The sequence below is a fragment of the Nesoenas mayeri genome (assembly GCF_963082525.1).
Source record: "Nesoenas mayeri genome assembly, chromosome: 6".
Taxonomy (NCBI): Eukaryota; Metazoa; Chordata; class Aves; order Columbiformes; family Columbidae; genus Nesoenas; species Nesoenas mayeri.
The window spans coordinates 3,060,846-3,083,457 of NC_137545.1; the positions used below are offsets into that span (position 1 = coordinate 3,060,846).

General features: G+C 43.5%; 1 protein-coding gene and 2 pseudogenes across 3 annotated transcripts in view; all 3 read right to left on the reverse strand.

Annotated features, from left to right (window-relative positions):
- Nucleotides 1-11,802, reverse strand: part of LOC308041679 (neurobeachin-like protein 1) — a 51,117-nt pseudogene extending 39,315 nt beyond the window's left edge. Inside the window, exons 1-8 of the transcript in view lie at nt 11,775-11,802; nt 10,146-10,231; nt 8,337-8,643; nt 7,259-7,365; nt 4,584-4,670; nt 3,058-3,141; nt 2,171-2,269; nt 1,483-2,063 (exon numbers count right to left, since the gene is read on the reverse strand). The product of the transcript in view is annotated as a neurobeachin-like protein 1 (transcript). The remainder of the gene's footprint in view (nt 1-1,482; nt 2,064-2,170; nt 2,270-3,057; nt 3,142-4,583; nt 4,671-7,258; nt 7,366-8,336; nt 8,644-10,145; nt 10,232-11,774) is intronic.
- The window catches only part of LOC308041735 (neurobeachin-like protein 1), a 347,706-nt pseudogene that overhangs the window by 41,207 nt on the left and 283,887 nt on the right, over nt 1-22,612 (reverse strand). The window lies entirely within an intron of this gene.
- LOC308041612 (olfactory receptor 6E1-like) lies at nt 15,680-16,627 on the reverse strand (the record flags this gene model as incomplete). Its single annotated transcript, XM_080346403.1, has 1 exon — nt 15,680-16,627. One exon carries the CDS (start codon nt 16,625-16,627, stop codon nt 15,680-15,682), a length of 948 nt encoding a protein of 315 aa, XP_080202529.1.

Sequence of the window (22,612 nt, forward strand, 5' to 3'; positions counted from 1 at the left end):
GGCACAGGACATGCAGGCTAAAAGGTGATCCACAAAGCTCGCAGAGCAGCTTGTAGCATCCATCTTTTACTTGAGAACATAACCCTGGTCCCAGCAAATAATGCTTCAGTTTGACCCACACAGCTCAAGCTGGTTCTGCTGCAAAGTCCTGCCCACTGCAGACTCTGGAAGCTACAATATTGTAATAAACAGACTGGCCTGCAACCTCTGCTGTTTTCTATCAGCGAAATTGTGTCTGACAGCCCCTGGTAGAGCTGCCAATATTGAGAAACCTTCCAATTTTTAAGCACTTGAGTATGAAAAACTATATATAAATTTTGAACAGCTATCAAAACCTGCTACACATCCTTAGGCACCAGTATTCCAAGCAGGTGCTTTAACTACTGCACTATCAAATATCTGCATCTATCAATAAAAACCACACATACACACACAGAGCACGTGAATATTACAGCCAACCTCAACAAATATAAGCTATCTTACAGTTAAACACTGTAAAACATACCAGCTAGATCAAATTTTAATGATTTAGATTTAGTTCTGTGTTTAGCATTTCAAGCTGAAACTGGAATATTTAAACATTTCCTTTTAAAATTATTATTCATTTCAATGCACTACTGTTCTAGATTCCCAAAACTAGAATGATGTCTTCAATATTGTACATCAAATGACAGAAAAGCAGTCAGCTATTGGTATAATAGCATCGCATGGAAATCCAATCACAGCTTTTTTACTTTGCAGGGCAATTCCACTGCAATTTTCTAGAACTACAGTCTACTTCAGAACTGCAGTGGGACTCTGCTACCCAAACACACAGGGCAGCCATGCAAATCCAAGGGGTCTCCACCTGCCTCTGTGGTTACTGATAAGCAGAAGTAACACTCTAAGACACAGGGGGTTTGAAAATACCAATTCTGTTACGACTAGAATTGCATTCTTCAACATTTCCCTTGAAACTGCTGTGCAGTAAAATGGACTGAAGGGAGCAAAAGACTCTTCAGCTGGTATTCTCCCCTTCTGCATTTTGTTTGCTGCTGAAGGCTAGTACCTAGAAAGAGAAGTTATACTGAGAACCATCTGTGTCAATGACTGCTACTTAAGCAAATGAGGGTGTCCTTTTGTTGCACTCTAATATAGGAAACGCACTTCATTACCTTTACAGGACACAATGGGAAGGCTGCTCTCTTTTGGAGTGTGGGTTTTTTAGCTCTTTTGGGTTTTTTTTGGTTGAGCTATGAACCTTAATACAATTTGGAGTTGAAACCGTAGACAAAGAAACATTACAAACTGAGAAACTACAAGCTTGTTTCTGTAACACAGCCTTGCTCTGGTGACAGATGACACTGCTCCTTTTCACAAACCAAGCGACACATATCGCATTCTATGAAGATAAACAGGAGTACCACATGTCATAGGGAACCATATGCCACAGGGAAGAGCTGACCCAGATTCGTGCTGTTCAAGCAGTTATAGTAACTATACCTACAGAGTTGCTTCCTCTTGCCACTTTTGCTGGTCATGCTGGGGTCCACCCGGTCCTGGTCAAGGCAGAGCCAAGCGTTGAAAGAAAACGCAGAGCCTGGCCACTTATGAATTGATGGAACAGCAATTCCGGCCATGCTGTGGTTCAGGTTGAAGTACTGCAAGGCACTGGCCATGCCCTGCTTCCGTGCCATCGCCAGAATGGCTCGCATGGTTGGAACAACGTACGGGTGAGCTTGTTTTGGTTCCTCAGTCCTCAGGAGCCGTATGAGTTGAAGCAGTTCTTCTGAGCCCATTGACTGGCTCCCCAAAGAGCCCAGAAGGGCAATCAAGTTCTCTGCGCAAGTACAATGGAGCGCTGAGTGGGAATTTAGCGTCTCAATGATCCGGATGACCATGTTCGCATTGACACACGTGGCGCGACTCTGTCTGTTAATACAGCAGATTAGCCTCAACCAATTTGAGATGAAAATCTGCAGGTCGTGTGACTCTAGTTCTGGAAGCCACTGGATAAGCAGCAATAAGGGCTGGACGTTACTAATGCCAAGCATCCCAACAGCCATGTGGTCGCCTTCAACAGCCTGAAAAACAGCAGAGAACTCAGACATGAAATACAATAAAATAGAGCCAGAGGACGAAAGCTTGAAAAGATGTAAGCATTTTAGCATTCAAAGCAAGCACGTCTCACCATATTCATGAGTTCTTCCAGCAATTCTCGAGAGGGCTGACCCAGCGACTTTAATACCTCATATATGTGTGCATAACCAATCCTCTCCTTGAAGACCTCCTGAGGATAAAAATCCCAGTCTCACTAACAAATAAAACGGACACAAATTGCTCATCCACTGCAGCAGGTTCTAATTTAATACAATACTAGATACAAAATAATTAGAATGCAAGAAAGACGTTTACAGGCTAGCAGTCTCTTTTTGATAATGTCCACTTTGTGATGGCCAGCATGCTGCAGATAAGAAGGATTTCACCGCAGCATGCAGATAAACAAATGAAAGATCAAAGTTATATTTTAATAATTACCTATAACATAATTCCTTTGGTATAAACAAAATGTTAATTCTATCACAAAATACTATAAGCTTTATTTTTCTAATGCTTTATTTTTCTAATGCAAACTACACCATGAAATGATTACATTGAGAATTAGAAGTATTCAGACATTAATTTTTGAGTGAAAGGTTTTCCTAGACCAGCTTGATTAAAAACTACCCATTCTAAACACTTCAAAAATTAGAAAGTGTTCTAAGGAAGTTTTCCTAAAAGCTAATTCTACCCCACACGTTCTTGGGGCAAGTAACCATGGAATTCCTTTACACAGGTTCCAACTGCCATTAACGCTCTGACCTTCTAGTTCTGATAGAAAGATGGGTCAATGTCCAGCCTTTGGACACAAATAAAGGGATAAGGGATGTTAATCAGCTATTCCAATCTGGCAGGAACATATGACCATAATCCGCACACCCTCATTAGCAAGGTTCATCAAGATACGGTGATAAAAACACTAACTGGGAACAAGATCAAGAAGCCTCCTGCAAGCAGACCTCTCATAGATACTGTTACCTTAGCAGCTGGAGACTTGTGCATGACTGCAGTGAGGGCTTGAATGGTTGACACTGCCAAGCGGTCCAGGTGGCCCTGAAACACCTGAAAGCAGCAGGTACAGAAGTTATATACAAATGCACAAAGAGAGTTCAGCTCCAAAATCTATACGGTGCCCTCCTGCCAGGAGGGAAACCAAGAGCTCGCTAACATGCTTCCAAAATCATGAAATCTTGACTGCTGGGAAGATAAGCCCAAGGTCTACACAGGAGTACATAACAATAGACAACTAGGCACACACTTTGAGAGAAGAGAGGCATTTACAACACACATCACTCTTCAAATATTCTTACGGACAAACAAGTTTTCCTCATGCGGCTAATGGACAACCTCAAGAGGGAGGGAGGAAAACAAACTAGGAAACCCCTTGCAGCATGTGTGTGTGTGTGCTGCTGGACAACCAGGCACCGCCAGCTCAAATAAAGCATCGTCTTTTCCTTCCAAGTCCCTACACACCAGTGCAGCGCACACACACAAATTAGAAGAGAGAAGGCACACCAGCACAGCAAGGGGGCTGCCTCACCCCTGCCCTCATCGCATTGACCACCATCTCTTTTTCCAATTTAACTTATCTTTTGAGGGTTTTTTCTATCATTCTTGTTCACATTGATATTTTCATGGTGGTTTTAAGGACAAAAATGTCAGAGCACTGTTTCACATCCATCAGTAAACCTAATTAGCAAAACTGGGCAAACAAAATCTGTTTCATCATCTCTGAAATATATGCGTATCAGACATATTTTGAAAACGAAGTATCAAGAATTGAAGACCGTGTTAGATGTGAAGAAACATTTACATGTGGCTAGAGTGTCACCCTGCGTTTCTAAAAAAGCCAAAGCTATTCGTTAGAATCACAGTTTGTAGATTACTATACCTTGTATTTAGCATTTCTTTACATTTTTAATTAGAACAAATCATTCTACTATAAAATTAATACAACAACAATTTGCACTTGAAACTTTCCACAATATTTGGGGAAAATTAAAGCAACAGGCTATTCCTACCTCCCTGATTCAGCCTGTCCATTGTTCTGTGAACATCTGTTCTTGATGACAAGCAAAGAATCAGGACATCAAATACAACCATTGAGATTCACAAACAAGGCCCCAGAATCCAAACCACCACAGTGCTGAGACAAAGAAGCAAAAAAAGAGGAAAGGGAGGGGGAAAAAAATCACCACCAGGTTGATAGAATTCATTTGGATTCCATTTATGTACTTCACCTTTTCCTTAATAAAAGCATAACTGAGGCTCAAGCTATTGCAAATATCTGCAATTTGAAGCAGATGAACAAAACTGAGGTTGATTTCAATCTGTTATTCAGAAGAATTATTTTCCAGAGACAGGAAATACTGATGCATGCAGCAACACAAGTTCATCTTGCTGCAGAAGGCTTAAAGAAGATGGTTAAGGTGAAGCACAAGAATCAGTTCTCCTGTGATTGTATCTTGAGTTCAACAGGAGCAAAAGACAGGTTAGGTAGGTACCTGGTCCTCATTCATTTCTGTCAGTAATTTGTTGGCAAGGTCTTTCTCACTCTTGTCTGCCACTTTATTGTTAGCATTTAAAAACAGCTGGTAGAAACAGAGACAAAAATAATGGATATAATTGCATTAAACAGTTACCCGCAGCCAAACCTGTGGAGGCTGCCTTGGACTTGTATTTTACATACACACCAAAAAGAAGAATTCTCACACCGGTGAGACACAATCCTCCATTAATCTGTATTTTTGCTGAATAGTTAAAAAAAAGGAACAATACTTCTTTTTCCTCATACATTTTGTTCCATTATGTGCTAGACAGTCTCTCTGACGAGGAACAACCTGAGAAATCAACTTCCATAAATCACAAGAAACAGAAGAACAACACTCAAGATACTACTTGGACTTACATAGGTGTGAAAGCACATAGTTAGAAATACAAGTCATTTTGAAAGGTACTTCACGGTCAAGGGCACCTAATATGGCAGAACAACAATAACATGCCTCAGAGGATTATAACATTAACAATCAGAAATAAGAACAAAGGGAAGCAGACACAGACACATGAAAAAAAAATTCACATGGGTTACTTCAATTCTGATAACACATGTAAAATGGATGCATAAACTTGTATTACAATGCCCAGATGGTTTTAATTCTTCTATTTTAAAGCTGTTCAGAAAAGAATATTTTTTTTAACCAGCCATATTGCTAGAGGTCATTGTGCTTTGATCAAAGTTTGACCTTTAAGAGAGTTTAGGCGATGTGAAAAGATTCAGGCCCAACAAAGCAGCTTATTAAATGACCCTCAGTATATGATAAGCACCTCCTGGTACCTCCAAAGTACCATCCCTCTTTTGGATGTTGCAGGAAAAAGCAACATTCAGATCATCAAAACTTAACCGAGCAGTTTCAAAAGGCTGTTGTGCAGATCTCTAACCCTAGAGCATAATTAAGGGAATACAGTTTGCTCATAAGCCTTAAAAACAGCAAATATGAAAGAAAAAAAAGATGCAAAGAACTAGGAAGTATGACTACAAGTATGGCCCCAAATACCCCAAGTTCTCTGGGATTTCTATAGCAGATATAGCAGTATGGATTTTCGTCACCCCCTCCTTTCCATGGAAGTTTCTTGCACGTCACATTTGCTGCAGATCCATCAGCTTTCTGAGTTCTAGATCCATATCTGGACTCTTCTTGCTGACTGTGGAGCTGCAGAACTGCACTTTACACTGCTTGCTGGTGAATCCAGTAGCAAAAGTTTCATAAGTAAAGAAAAAGATCTAGAAAGAGGGTCTCTACCCCCAGCTAATAAGGAGAAATCCTAATTGCACAGCTAAATTCATCTTCCCTATTTGGCTTTGAAAAAGAATGCAGATACAAGTATATTGGAAAAGACACACGACTTCCCAGCCTTCACCCTCTGCACACTTCTCATCTTTGGGGATATTTTGACTGGAAAAGGTTAAAAAAACCCACTATGTAGCAAACTGGCAGCACTAATGTCCAATCACAGTAATATGTGAAACTATCACCGGAAAAACCCTTAGAAGAGTGTACATAGGCAGAATAAAAATAAAGGAGCAAGCTGCAAAAATAGCGTAGCTGTTCCTGCTTTCTTAAATTCCACCACTTGTTCATATGAGAGCAGGAACACAGAGTCTCCATAAATAGGTAAACATCGCACTGCTTGATAATTTAGGAAGAAACTAAAAAATACACTTCTTACGGAGTACAAGGTCAGTACAAAAATAGGCACAGACTTCTAAACAGAGGAGAATGGAAAGGTCAAGCAATGTATTTTCACGAGAAGATTAAAAACCACGTACAGTATTCAAAACACTTCAAGTCAGTTGGCATTCTGCCACTGATTATAACTACAGCTAAGACATAATCCAAGCACATTTATTTCTAATATATCACTGCACTATGTTCTAATCCAAAATCTAAATGGATTTGAATCAAATTGCATACTGTAGCTACCATTAAATTATCTAGCATTAGAAGAGCTCAAAAGAGCTATGTGACCAACATATCACAAAAAGAGAAATCAAATATTCCACAGAGTTACATCACAGCTACGTCCTTTGGCACAGGGAAAAATGACATCTATGAAGCCATGAAGCAATTACTGGAAGACACTATAGCTTGCATATTCTAATATGACCATCTGAGACTGAGATGAAAACACAACATCTATGTAAACACTAATCCTACGGAGAAGAACAATTGAAGAACATTTGTAACAGCTTGAGCTCATGTTTTATGTCAGCTACACAAGACCCAAATATTTTGAAACGCTTAAAGGCACATTGGCAAGGTCTTTTTTTAAAATAGAACAATATCCCTCTGAAATTAGAATTCACACCTCCACCTGGCAGCACCTGGGACTCCCTAGCAATCCAGTGACAGAACGTTAAAACCAAAACCAACCAAACAAAACCACACACACAAAATAACCCTCATAACAACAACAATAACGACAAAAAGATTTTAAAGTAACTTGGATCTTTCAGAACTTTCATGGCACTAGTGGCACTAATTGATCCAAAGTTTTACTTCCAGTATGTAGACACTATAAAATTGCATCTAATTCAGACAGAAGACACAAAGGTAATGAATATATCTGCAATACCACAGGATAGATTTTGTTAAAAATTTGCTGATAAGGGAAAATTTACCTTGCAGTTCTGCAACAGTCGAATGAGATGCTCAAAGCAGTTACTGTTAAGGAAAATCGCCTGCAGAACAGGCCTATCTGTGCAGTCTAACATGGCTGTGATGGTATCTATAAAATTAAAACAGAACTGGCATCAAAGACAAAACACTTCCCAAATCCATCAAGCATTTTTTCTGCACGTTACATAATAAATATGAAGAAAAAAAAATGTATCACAAACTGTGCTGTGAATTCTTTGATAAAGAATGATGTGTATTTTAAGCACAGAGTGCTAGGCCTAAAGCTAAACGTTTTGATGCTGTAAAAATTATCACGTTACCTACTATACCTAGAGAAAAATTGAGCTGCCAAATATCTTGGATTGCTTTGGGGCTCTGTTACCGCCACTTGTGAGTACATAAGCAGCAGGCCTTTTATTTAAAACACAAATGCTCGCTTTCTCATCAAGCCATTACTGTGCATTCTACAGCAGCCTTATATTGTAAGCATTCTTCATTGCCTGGGTACTATTCCTCAGTTTTCTTGGAAGTTTGTGAAAAGAAATACCTTTATTTCTATTACCCATTGTGAACAAAGTGGAAAAAATCCAAATCCCAAATCCTTATCCAATGACTTAAACCCAAGTGTTTCAGACCATCACCTTTGGCCAATGTTTACAACAATGCCATTTAAAGGCGAACAATCACAAAACAGCCACCACATGGGCCTTTCAGTACAGACCCATCTTATTCTGCCATTACTAAGGTGCTGATCAGTAATAGCTATTGCCTGGCAAAAGTTGTTGGTTTTTTGGGTTGTTTTGCTTTTTTTAAAATTGAGATGGGCAGTCTGTGAACCTTGATGCCCTGGTTAAATGGTAGCAATTCAATATGGTTTCTTGTGTTGTTTTTTGTAGTGAATGATTAAATAAGAATAGATCTGAAGTAATGTCAATGACGACATATGCAAAATATTTCAATTGCTTCTCCAAGTCAATGTTTTTAGTGGAACATTCAGTCATACTACTATCACGGTTCAATCATTGCTTGTTTCAGAGTTATCAAGAGATGTTTAAAGGAACTGCACAATTGAGTACTTACTCAGCATTTGGATCTGCAGTGCTATGAACCTGCTTTCCCACTGCCTGCATCGCCTGGGATTAGGTAAAGCTGAATGGTCTGAATTAAGCAACTGGAAATAGTTCTCCAATATTGTGCTTGTCTCCACTTGCCGCTGGTCAGAACTGCTGGTCAGGAGGATATGGACAACTTCTGTCAGGCACTGCAGAGTCAGCTCTGCCTTCCTGCTCACCTCCTCGGGGCTCCTGTCATCCCAGCTGTCACAGTCGGCCAGAACACGCATCAACACCTCCATGGTGGCAGGAGATACTGCTTGAAGAGCGTTCCTCTGAAACCCACAGGTAAAAACAATAAAGGAAGAAATACAATCAAACCAGCAGTTTCAATCTGAGTTATCCAAATCATGGAACATCTGGGATATTGTGTCCAGTTGTGGCCCCTCAGTTCCAGCAGGACAGGGAACTGCTGGAGAGAGTCCAGCGCAGCCACCAAGATGCTGCAGGGAGTGGAGCATCTCCCGTGTGAGGAAAGGCTGAGGGAGCTGGGGCTCTGGAGCTGGACAAGAGGACACTGAGGGGGGACTCATTCCTGGGGATCAATATGGAAAGGGGGAGTGTCAGGAGGACGGAGCCAGGCTCTTCTGGTGACAACCAGTGACAGGACAAGGGGCAATGGGTAGAAACTGGAACACAAGAGGTTCCACTTAAATTTAAGAAGAAACTGCTTCTCAGTGAGGGTGGCAGAGCCTGAAACAGGCTGCCCAGGGGGGTTGTGGAGTCTCCTTCTGTGCAGACATTCCAACCCGCCTGGACACCTTCCTGTGTAACCTCATCTGGGTGTTCCTGCTCCATGGGGGGATTGCACTGGATGAGCTTTCCAGGGCCCTTCCCAACCCCTGACATTCTGTGAACATGCATTATGTCTCTTAATGCCCTGTAATTGTTAACTAAATAGGAAACATTCTACTTGGATTATATTGATGGCTACAGATGAAATGCACCCCATCTTGTTCACTTAACTATGCTTCCTTTTTCAATGAGAATGCTTATAGGGAAAAGGAAGTACAATTTAAATGCATGTTATAAAATTCTAATAAGGCAGCCTTGATAAACTGCTAATTCTAGGTAAATCTTCGCTTGAATTTTCATTTTACATCAAGAGATTAATAATATTTCAAAATTTTTGAAAAGAACATAATAATTGGTAAACATTTCTCTGTGTCCCGAGTGCATTTCCCTCACTTCTCTTCCTGGCCTGCACAGGGTCAGGGCCAACTCAAATCTGGGGCAGGAGCCCAGCCTCACAGAACCTTTAAGAAGCCTCAGCAGGGACTCCCGGCCTTCTCTAGGGAGCTGGATTCAAACTGCGGCTCTCAGCCTTTTACCTGCCCGCGCTGCACTGCAGCCAGAGAAACATGCTCTTTGCTTCCCGTTTTTCCAAAGATTTTCAACAGCTTCCAAGCTCTAAAGGCCCTGTGGCTCTTTCTGGAACAGCTTACTTCCAGCATGTGCTGATTCCAAATGTGCACCTTTGCAGGTGGAGACTCCTAATCTAGTTACCCACGTTTTTCTTCATGATACAAAAATATTACAGTAAGTTCATATGAATGTGTAGTTACTGTAGACAGCAAATGGCTACGGTTATTTGAAAGCAGGACCTAGCTTTTAGCATTTAGATACTACTGCACAGAATGTCCCCAAACTTCGTAAGACAAATTCATAGTCAATAACAAATTCTTCTCATTCATGGGTAATAGGGTATTTATAAACCTTAACAATGAACAGGCATCTGGAGGCTTCAGCAGCTGAAAAGATTTCAGAACATCCTTACCTGACCACCAGCCACAATAGCTCCAAAGAGGTGTAGCAGAAAAGATTTTAGGCTTTCCTTGAGATGTTCACTTTCTTGAAAGCATTCTGATTGGAGTAAACAAGAAAGAGAAGTAAGTATTCCTTACTTTGGTCATATAAACTATACAAAGCTTTTCCTCTAAAAAAAACCCCAACAAAAACCCAAAATAAAACACCAACAAATTAAATTATTAAAAAAGCTCCTCTACTCCCTGTTCTCATGCAAATTTTAAAAAAACTCAAACAACTATATAATCACCACTTCCTTTTACATAAATCAGACACAAACACATTCCTTCCAGCATTATCAAAGTCACACAACAAGTCCACATTTACCAGGAGTTCACAGGGCCGGACATTCAGCTTGGATAAAACTTTTCATGCAGGCTGACAGAACTATAGACATACAACGACTGTCGATCTGATCCATAATGTCACATCAGCCCGTTTTGTCCATACTAATGAGAAACAGAAGGCCATGCTAACACGTAAGCAGTCAGCATGCATGGCAGAAGTCAGAATGATTTTGGCACACAAAGTCTGACAGCATTTGCACAGTCCCTGAGCTCGCTACCTTTAAGCCACACTTCCCTGCAACCTGTGCAGGTCTGGAACCTTTCCAGCAGTGGTCTCTTTAAAGATAATTATCCTGCATCTCTTCTCCTGCCATATCTGATATAAATTAGTTATAAACAGCCTCAGGAACTCTTTTTAGCAATAGCTATAACCTGGACACTGTTGCTATAGCAGTAACACTAGACTCAAAGTAGCTGCAACAAACTACAAAGGATTATTATATTTGGAATTAACAATCGTAAAACTTTCAATGACTTTGAGATAGAACTGCTAATGTAAAAAACTGAGATTTTAAAAACAACAATAGATACTGAAAATGCCAGAAATCTAGATTCATTAAAATAATAATATAACCTTTAACACCATTACCAGTTTTTGCTGAGTAAGACTTCTGACTATATACTGAATGTATAAGCCCGTTTTTAAAGAAAATTGCACAGCTATTTTTTAAATTTAGTCTTCAAAGGAAACAAAGCTTAGATGATCACACTGTTAGTCTGCTAGTCCCCCCACTCCCTGATTTAGAGTCTCTAAATCTTTTGGGGAACCTCAGACAAACTCAAAAGAGCAGTTTGTAGCAGACTGTGAAATCATTAGGCTGCGTAGACCAAAAAAGCCTCAAATTAGTGCTGTATCTGGGCCAAGAATGAAGTGATGACTGTAGGGTATAGAAATCCACATAGCCAAGGTCCAACCCATGAATCTTTCAAAATGAAGTGGGTGGCATACAGCCCAGTGCTGGTCACAGGATGTGGCCAACAGAAAACAAAAACAAACAACCAAACAACAACAACAAAAAAAATCCCCACAAAACCAATACTTAGTACATGCAAGATTTGCAGGAAATAGTCCTAACACGTCTGCGTGCACTGATGCTTCTTTCACCAGACACAAAGCTGGGCAGTATCTGAGTCTGGGTGGGGGAGCCATATCAGGTCTCCAGGGAGGACACTGGGACCTCAGTTCAAGGATTCACATCCCAGTGCTTCATTCAGGTAGTTTCTTGAGGAAGTTCATCTCAACATGAAGTGACCTTGATACGCTGTCCCACAGGCCTCCATGATCTTCACAGGAATAGCTGATTGTATTTGTGCTCATTTGGGTTCATCTCCCCTCACACACACTATGTGCATGTTCACATCTCCCCTCAGTGCTCACCTGGACTTCTGACCTAATCATCTGGTGTCCTTCCATGGGGGGAAGAACAAGCTCTCCCAGCTGTGGAGAGAGGACAATGATCAAACTGGTGGTTGCAAGAGACAATAGCCCCAAGCTGTCATCCAGTAGCATGGCAGACTGTTTCCATGTCTCTCATTCACACACACAATGCCCTGCTCTTCTCCTGGGACATCCCAGCTCCTCACAAAACTTTTACCCGAGGAGAATGTGCCTGCACTGGCCTGGCCAGCTATTCCTGCACCCTGTCCCCATGGTCCCCACAGCCCCAAGTGGGGAGTTTTGCTTTGTAAAGCAGGTTTGCCTTGGTGACTTAGCTGTGGTGACTCTGAAGGGTCAGACTGGGAAGCAGACTCAGCTGATGGTGGCCACTGCCACTGACCGCCTCCCACACAAGCTCTTAGGTGGCCATGGAGGGTGCTCAGAGGGATCCTGCCTTATTTACCATCTGTGTGAGTGCTGACCACCAACAAGCAACACCTGAACCAGCCCTAAGTGTCATGAAAAGTGCACTGGGACCCTGATGTCATCACACTGAGCCCACAGAGAAACAAGCAAAGCAACGAGCCTCTTCTGACTCTATTCCTTAGGCATGTTCTTGAGAGCAACTTTGGAAGAAGACTTAAACCTTCAGGCAGTGCTCTAAGGAGATCCCCTTGCTGATGGAGATGCTGTTCCGTGGCCAGCTCTGTCACAGAAGTGCCCATTGCCTGTCCCTGCCTGCGATTACAGGACTGTCACACCACAGGACTGTGACCAAACCTCAGGAGCAGTCAGGCCTTACACCAACACAAGGGCTGAGAAGGAGAGTGGGGAAGTGGAAAGAGAACAACCCTGGAGAGAACAAGGCTGGTGCTCCCTGGCAGAGCTTCTGTGCTGGGATCTTTGTATTCAGCTTTGCAAAGGTCTCAGAGGAAGGATCTCAGACAAACAATTCACTGCAGGGTGCTTTATTTTATTGAAATACACAGAGAGCACGGCTTCTCATTTACTCAGTCTGTGGCTCAAACTATAAATGTAGATGGTGAATTAGAAGTCAGATGGATAATAGTATTTTTTTTTGTGGGCAATATCATTACATTTTAAAAAAAACAAAACCAAACAAGCCTCTCCCCAACTACAAACAGTAATCTACAACTACAAGATATACAAAAGAGAGACTGGGTCTGTCATGAGTTATACCATCAGTGATGTGCAGAAGATGGGCAGTTTATTGCTTTTGAAAAGCATCCAGCCATTAGTTTCCTCAGAGCATCCTCGAGCTCCTGGTTCCTCATGCTGTAGATGAGGGAGTTCACTGCTGGAGGCACCACTGAGTACAGAACAGACACTGCCAGGTTCAGGGATGGGGAAGAGATGGAGGGGGGCTTCAGATGGGAAAAAAATGGCAGTGATGATGAATAGTGTGACCACGGTCAGGTGAGGGAGACATGTGGAAAAGGCTTTGTGTCATCCCTGCTCAGAGGGGATCCTCAGCACAGCCCTGAAGATCTGCACAAAGGACACCACAACAAAACAAAACAAAACAAAACAAAAAGAACAAAGGGACACCTGCAACAATAAGCCCAGCCTTCCTGAGGTAGGCATCTGGGCAGGAGAGCTCGAGGATCTGTGGAATTTCACAGAAGAACTGGTCCTGGAAGCTGTTTCTGGAAGAGTAGGGGGCTGTGGGGACAGCACACACTGGCTCATTTGCAACCGGTTGTTGATTAACACCCTCCGGTCCTTTTCCATTGGGCAGATTTCCAGCTGCTTCCCTGAGCCTGCAGCGTTGCATTGGGTTGTTGTGACCCAAGTGCAGGACCTAGCACTTGGCATGAAACTGAACAAGTCCAAGTGCTGGATTATTCACCTCGGATGGAATAACACTGAGTGCAAGTATAGACTGGGAGAAGAGTGGCTGGAGAGCAGCCCTGCAGAAAGGAGTCTGCGGTGATGGTTGGCCACAGGGTTGATAGGAGGCAGCACTGTGCCCCGGCAGAATAGACAGTAAATTGCATCCTGGGGTGCATCAGACAGAGCATGGCCAGGTTGTCAAAAGAGGTGACTATGCTGCATATTCAGCTTTGGTGTGGCCTCGCCTTGAGTACTGTGTGCAGTTTTGGGCCCCACATATTATTGCAACAAGGATGTGAAGGTACTTGAACACATCCAGAGGAGAGCAACAAACCTGGTGAAAGGGCTGGAAGGAATGTCCTCTGAGGAGCAACTAAGGACTTTGGGTTTCTCTAGTCTGGAGAAAAGGAGGCTGATGGATGACCTCATTCCTCTACAGATTCCTGAGGCAGGGATGTGGACAGAGAGGTGCTGAGATCGTGTCCCTGGTATCCAGTGATAGGACGTGTGTAAGTGATAAAAAGCTCAGCCAGGGCAGGTTTAGACTGGATTTTAGAAAGCATCTCTTAACTGAGAGGGTGATTAAACACTGGAGCAGGCTTCTTGGAGAAGTGGTCAATGCCCCAAGCCTGTCAGTGTTTAATAAGCATTTGGACAAGGCCCTTGATAACATGATTTATCGTTTGGTCAGCCGTGAATGGGTCAGGTATTTGAACTAGGTGACCGTTGTAGGCCCCTACCAACTGAACTATTCCAGTGTAGTTTAGTCTAGTCTATTTTATACATATACCTTTACAGGGTCGATTCTGGGCTCAAACACTCAGTCTGCTCAGTAGCCTCCCCATGATATTAGCCTTGCCAGGTGCAGACACCAGGACCCACGAGCCTCCAGGGCTGCAGCCCCATTCCAGATACTGGTACAGACAACCCCAGTCACACACGTGCCCACACACACTCTTATGTTCAGTCACTCTGGTCTCTCGGTTGCTGGCACCAATGACATACAGGCTGTCTGACCCCCTGGCCCCCAGTTGCTACACTCACATGTTTGTGCAGAGAAGAGATTTGCTCACATAGCAAAGACTTAGAAATTAAATTCAATGAGAAGACAGGACAGACTGCACTGGATGGGGTCCTTCCCCAAGCTTCCCATGAAAAGTCCTGTGTAACTCAAAAATGCTCTTCCCCTCCATCCCTTGATGGATGCACCCCCAGGCAACAATTCCCTTAGTCCAAATGGTGATCCAGAGAGCTTCTGTCAGTGACTCCTCTTGATGGACTTCACACCTGGACAATGAGGCTGATGGCTTTCCCAGAACAACCTTGGGACAAGATGTTTCATCCTCAGTAGCCTGTAATTTGGGTTCTGGCTTGCCATTGAGCCTTTGTGCTCTTCTTGGTTTTGGAGATGGGCTCGTGGTGAGCTGGTGGCTCCCCAGGGATGGTGCTGGGAGCAGCTGGGGCAGCATATAAACTGACTTAGTCCTCCTGCCATTGTTAGTGCCTTCTTTGTGTGTGCAGAGGAGCTCCTTATCACTTAACACAATCCAATGAGATAAAACAAGAGGAAACGTCATCAAGTTTCACCAGGGGAGATTTAGATTGGATATTAGGAAAAAATTATTCACAGAAAGGTTTGTCAGGTGTTGGAACAGGCTGCCCAGGGAAGTGCTGGAGTCACCACCCCTGAAGGTGTTTAAAAGGCATTTAGACGAGGTTCTTAGGGGCATGGTTTAGTGCTAAAATTAGGTTAGGTTAGGTTATGGTTGGACTCGATGATCCTGAGGGTCTGTTCCAACTGAAATAATTCTATGATCCTGTAAATCGCCTGAGGTATCTCTGTCTTGAGGTTACATCCATATACATTGATATTATTTGACATATGATAGCAGATCACTGGAACTGCTGTCCAGAAATGCCTCATGATCAGGGGAAAAGCTGAGTTATTGTATGGGCAATGGCTTCTTTCAGGGCCAGTATCACAGTCTTGTTTCTAAGACTGTAGATGAATGGATTTAAGAATGGGTACAGGACGGTATTCAGCAAAGCTATGATTCTGTTGTTCTCCAAGGAAACACCTTCTGAAGGACACACGTAGAGAGCAACGCAGCTCCCGTATGCAATTGACAAGGTGATGAGATGGGAAGAATATGTAGAAAAAGCTTTTTTCCTCCCAGAGGCTGCTGGAAGATGTAGAATAGAGGAAAGGATGCACATGTAAAATGCCAGAGTTAAACATAAGGAACCCAGAATGACAAATGAAAAGAAAACAGAATCCATTTTCCAAAACAGGCTGGTGTCAGAGCAGGACAGTTTGAGTAAAGGGGAGCTGTCACAAAAGAAATGATTAATTTTGTTTGAGCCACAAAAAGTCAGCTTGTAGGGGAGGACCAGGCGGTAACTCAAGAGTGTGAAGCCTGTGACCCAAGCAGCAACAATGAGGTGGATGCAGAGCTGAGACTTCATGATGGCAGCATAATGCAAAGGTTGGCAGATGGCAACATAGCGGTCAAAGGACATGACAACAAGTAGAACAAGCTCTGTACAGCCTAGTGCTAAATAGAAATAGGATTGAGCAAAGCAGCTGCTTAGTGAGATTGTTCTCCTGCCAGAACTCAGGATTACAAACAGTTGGATGCTTGTAGAGGATATAAAACAGATTTCCAGGAAGGCCAGATTGCTGATGAAAAAGTACATGGGGGTTTGTAGGCGGTGATCCACACACACCAGGAGAATGATGGTAGCATTCCCCACCACTGTTGTCAGGTATATGAGCAGAAAGACCAGAGAGAGAAAGAGCTGTAGTCTTTGATCAAGCCCTGAGAAACCCTCTAGGATGAACTCAGTAACTGTGGTTGTATTTTCTGGTCCCATGCTGAATTTCAGTTTATCCTGTTGAGACAAGAGCATAGCAAAAAGCAAGTGTGATAACTGCACAGCAAGATGAAAGGTTCTACGCTTCCTTCTCTGCTTCTTTCCTTTCTTGTCGTCTTCCTATATTACACAAATACAGATAGTTCTTCAAGCATTTCTTACACCCTGATTTTTCTGTATCACATTTCGGTTAGAGTCTCAGAGAATTTGTTGTCTTCTTTCTACCTTTTTCAAACACTCATGAAGAATTCTTTCTCCAGAACAGAGGATTTTAAACAGCCTGTTAGCTATTGCACCCCATTCCTTGCAAACTCCAAATTCATGCAGACCTGTTCCAAATATGTCACTCCTATGTGCCTAAGTCATCTCTTGTACTGCACAAACACTAAACTATCCAAAGCAAAGCAAAGCAAAGCAAACCAAACCAAATATGTATGTATGTTGAAAGCTCTTCTTGCTACTTTTCAGTACTTGCCTTTTTGGACCCTGAGTATCTACTGATTTCAGAATAAGTAGTATCAAGCATCTCTTTGGTAATCCCCTGCTTTCCTCCACAGCTTCTTTCTTTCTGTTTCTTCAGGAAAGGGGAAGGGAGGGTGGAATAGGGAATAAGTATAACTTGTCTTCTTTATTACTCCAAATAATGACTGAAATTTGTTATGGTTCCATACAGTCTTATCTCTACATCCATCTGCACTGAAATGCAGTTGCTTCCAAACAGTTGCTCATTGCTATTGGTATCAAGTGTCCTGACCTAAACGCAGAGTAAGAGAAGAGTGACTGGAAGAGACTCGTAACTTTTCTTTTGTGTGCCAGTTATAGGCTGGGAGGACTCAGCCTTGAGAGTTTTCTCCTGTCTCCACTGAATATAGAGGGAGCCTTGGGAAAACAAATTTCACAGGCACCTGTTACAAAGTTTCAAATCTCTGATTTCTGAAGTTATTAAGTTGTTTTTTTTTTTTTTTTTTTAAATTAAACTACACATCTAGCAGAAAGGAGCACAAAAAGTCACACATATACAATAAAGACTGGTATTTTTCCCTTTGTATTTGTTTTTAGACATAGAAAGGAGTAGAGCAGACAGTTCCAAAACCAGGATGATTCAAAATGCAAGGGGAGGAGAGGGAGAGGGGGAGATAGTGGGTTTGAGGTGGTGAAACAAAGCTGTGTTGTTGTGCAACCAGAGCACTTCAGTCATTAGTCCCCTGGGTGGTCCAAGGACTTTCTCATCTCATCATCCGCAGAGACAATAGGAGAGACTGCTCTGAGACAATGGATCAGCCTGAAACCAAGTGATTGAGTTCAGTCAACCTCCTTCAATATCAACCACCTCCAAAATAAGCAAAATTTAGTCACCTTAAAAATTAACTGTTGGCCTGAATTATTATGAATTATTCTTAACTCTCCAGGTGGGATTCCAGACAGTCCTGGAGCCAGGCAGATCCTGACTGACCAGCAGCGGGAAGGCAAATACTCAGAAGTCATGAAGGTCATCAGAAAGATGCTCCCAAGATGATGACAGATTTGAGAAGGTCAAGGGGAACTGGGATAAGAGAGACTGGAGATTTGGAAGAAAAAAGAATGGCTTGGCCAACCAAGATGAAAGATTTTGAGGGGTTCAGGTAACAGTGATGCTGCTGTGACACTGACTGTGAAAACATTCATGTTAGGCCCTTACCTGGGTTCTAAGCAGTAATCTTAAACCCTAACCTTACCCCTAAATGCTAGTCCTCACTCTGACAGTAATCCACTACACTACGCTCTAACCCCAAAATGTACCTCTAAACCAAATCCCAAACCCATAACCCCTTATTCTTAGTCTTATCCTTTTACTCACTTTAATCCCCACCCTGTATCCCGAGCCTTAAAATACCAGTCTTAACCTTAGCCCTCACCACAACCTTAAAAAACCCCTAACTCATGAAGCTAGCCCGTAACCTTAACACTAACCACACACCTAAGCAGATCGCAAGATGCCTAAATCCTAACCCTGAAGAGTGAGTTCTAATCCCTAATCCCTAAATTGAACACCTAGCACCCATAGATCTCATTCCCATGCTCAACCCCCACCACCTTCAACCCCTCTCCCTACCCTGCACAGCAGTTTGATCCCTTAGGGGCAGAGCAGAGTTATTCTGGAGTAGCCATGAGGCACCTTGCAGGACTGGCATGTCAGAGAAGCTGAAAGACCACTAGTAGGTGCATGGGCTTGGAGGGTGACAATAATTTTACTTTTATCTGCAGCAGCCACATGTCTTTAGTCTTGTCTGAGAAGCTGAAAGGCCAACAGCAGGCATGTGGCTTGGAAGGTCATGGTGAAGATACTTCTTTCTGGCCAGCTGGTAGGCCACAAGCAGGCTGATGGGAAGGGTCATATACTTTAAGGATGGATTCTGAGATGATGGAGCTTTGTTTGGTAGCAGAAAACAGCAGAAGAGAGAGAAAAAGTGCTGCAAAGTGCTTCTTGGAATGTGGAGACAGGGCATGAGGAGATAAAAATATCACCTGAAGGTCACACTGTGGTACAAGAGGTCACCCAGAGAGAGTCTGCGATCAGCCCATTGCTTTGTGTTTCACAGAACAGCCAAGGAGGGTGGAGACACATCAGTGAAGGTACAGAAATTCTGGGGTGAGAGCAGGGTAGGGAAGAGAGATGGGTGTCTGCAACCTGCAGGGAAGACATGGGTGTGACAGTGTAAGACAGTCTGTGGCGGAGATGGCCAAGGGCTCTGGTAGGGCTGGAAGGCAACCACAGAACAGAGATCTTCATCCACTTGGCCATGGCAGTGGTCTCTGCCACTTAGACCTGTGAGGATACATGTTTTCCTCATGGAACAGAGGCCCCATTGCCTCATTGCGGCCCCATAGGGAGGTGTCAGGCTGTTGTCTTTCACACCTCACATCCCACTGCCCCAGGAAGAGCCACACAGGAGGGACAGAATCTGCCTTCCCAGGGGCTGGGGTGAAGGCTTGGCCTTTCTGCCTCATAAATCAAACCAAATCTTTCCTCAGCATCAGAATTGTCTGTAAGTTACCTTTGCCTATCTACCATCATGGCCTCCAAGTATCTGCTCTAATGAGTCCATAAGGAGAGTTTGTCAGCAATTGCCCTCAGTTGGGCCAGTTAACACACTGAGATACTTTGGCATTTGCTTCTGACTTTATGTCCTTGAGAGGTTTTTTTCAGTCTCCTCTCAGTATCTGAGGTTCATGGACTCAGCACCAAATGCACCATGGGGTTCATAAAAGCTGAGAAAGCCCTAAGGATCCGTGTCTCTGCCATGTTTTTCTTAAAGTCTTCAGGACTTGTATAGTTAATTACAGAGGTTTTAGGAGTCTAGTTATAGAGGAAGAGTTCTGTAAGCATTTAATAATTTTTATTTTCATATTTAAGGACTTTTTTCATTATTTTTCAGTTTATGGATGAGGTGATAGCAGTATTTTCTGATTGATATTGATCCAGAGTGTCTCCTAAGGAGGTCTGGACAGATTGGAAAAGCAGTCCCTTGAGGTCTGATACAGTGTGGGCAACCTTGCTCCTCACCTCCCAACCCCACCCTTTCTGTCATTGCACATCTGGAACTTACTTCACTTTTCCTTACATCAGGGTTCTCCACTGAAGTCTGCAAATGGATGTTAAAGACCCTTTCCACTAATTTTCAGCTGCTCTTATTAGAGAACTGGCTGCAAACAGGCACAAAAAGGTTTTTCTTATTTTTGAACACGCAAATTAAAAGGTGATAAGATTTAACAAACAGATAAAACAGATGCCTCAGCTCTATGTCAAGTCTAAACTGGGTCCAATGAGGTCCACCTTCCAAAAGGGAGAACTATACAAGAAATATTTTTGGCAGATAGATAGGAAATTATAACATAAACACAATTAAAAGACATGGTGAATTTATCAGGCCAGGAGAAATTAACTGGAATATGAGGGAGATGAAACACACAGAGTAAGAGACAGAGTATCACAGAATCACAGAATGTTAGGGATTGGAAGGGACCTTGAAAGCTCATTCAGTCCAATCCCCCCACTGGAGCAGGAAGACCCAGATGAGGTTACACAGGAAGGTGTCCAGGCGGGTTGGAATGTCTGCAGAGAAGGAGACTCCACAACCTCCCTGGGCAGCCTGGGCCAGGCTCTGCCACCCTCACTGAGAAGTTGTTTCTTCTCAAATTTAAGTGGAACCTCCTGTGTTCCAGCTTGATCCCATTACCCCTTGTCCTATCATTGGTTGTCACCGAGAAGAGCCTGGCTCCATTCTCCTGACATTCACCCTTTATATATCTGTAAACATTAATGAGGTCACCCCGCAGTCTCCTCTTCTCCAAGCTCCAGAGCTCCACCTCCCTCAGCCTCTCCTCACACGGGAGATGCTCCACTCCCTTCAGCATCTTGGTGGCTGCGCTGGACTCTCTCCAGCAGTTCCCTGTCCTGCTGGAACTGAGGAGCCACAACTGAACACAATATTCCAGGTGTGGTCTCACCATGGCAGAGCAGAGGGGCAGGAGAACCTCTCTGACCTACTGACCACCCCCTTCTAACCCACCCCAGGTACCATTGGCTTCCTGGCCACAAGGGCCCAGTGCTGGCTCATGGTCATCCTGCTTTCCACCAGGACCCCAGATCCCTTTCCCCTATGCTGCTCTCTAACAGGTTGTTCCCCAACTTATACTGGAACCTGGGGTTGTTCCTGCCCAGATGCAATACTCTACACTTGTCCTTGTTATATTTCATTTAATTTTTCCCGCCCAACTCTCCAGCCTGTCCAGGTCTCTGGATGGCAGCACAGCCTTCTGGTGTATAAGCCACTCCTCCCAGCTTTCTGTCATCAGCAAACTTGCTGGCAGTCACTCTATTCCCTTGTCCAAATCGTTGATGAATATATTGAATAATACAGGCCCCAGTACTGACCCCTGGGGCACCTCACTAGATACAGGCCTCAACTGGACTCCGCCCCATTGACCACAACTCTCTGGCTTCTCCCCTTCAGCCAGTTCACAGTCTACCTAACTACCTGATCATCCAGACCACACTCCCTCAGTTTAGCTCTGAGGATGGTGTGGGAGACTGTGTCAAATGCCTTAGTGAAATCAAGGTAGACCACATCCACCCCTCTGCCATCATCCATCCATCTTGTTATGTCCTCATAAAAGTCAATGAGATTGGTCAAGCATGACTTCCCCTTGGTGAAGACATGTTGACTGCCCCTAATGACCCTCTTATCCCTGATATGCCTTGAGATGGCAGCAAGGATGAGTCGTTCTATCAGTTTCCCAGGGATGGAGGTGAGGCTGACTGGTCTATAGTTACCCGAGTCCTCCTTCTTGCCCTTTTTGAAGACTGGAGTGACATTTGCTTTCCTCCAGTCCTCAGGCACCTCTCCTGTTTCCCAAGACCTGGCAAAGATGATGGAGAGTGGTCCAGCAATGACCTCAGCCAGCTCCCTCAGCACCTGTGGGTGCCTCCCATCCGGACCCATGGATTTATGGATGTCCAAATGGCCTAACTGCTCCCTAACCCAGTCTTCATCGACCGAGGCAAACTCCTCCATTGTCCTGACTTCCTCTGGGGCCTCAGCGGTACGGGGCTCCTCAGGACAGCCTCTGGCAGAGTAGACAAAGAAGCATTCAGTAACTGCCTTCTCTGTATCTTCTGTCACCAGGGCACCCACCTCGTTCCTCAGTGGGCCTACATTGCCTCTGGTGTTAGTTTTATCTGCCACATACTGGAAAAAGCTCTTCCTGTTGTCCTTGACCCCTCTCACCAGGTTTAATTCTAAGGAGGCCTTAGCCTTCTGGTTGCCTCCCTACACCCTCTGACAACAGCCTTATATTCTCCCCAAGTGGCCAGACCCTCCTTCCATGATCTATAAACTCTTCTCTTCCACTTGAGCATACCCAGCAGCTCCCTGTTTAGCTGGCAATGCAAGGACAGGGAAATATCAATATTTCATCTCCCGTTGCTAATACACATCCCGTTTG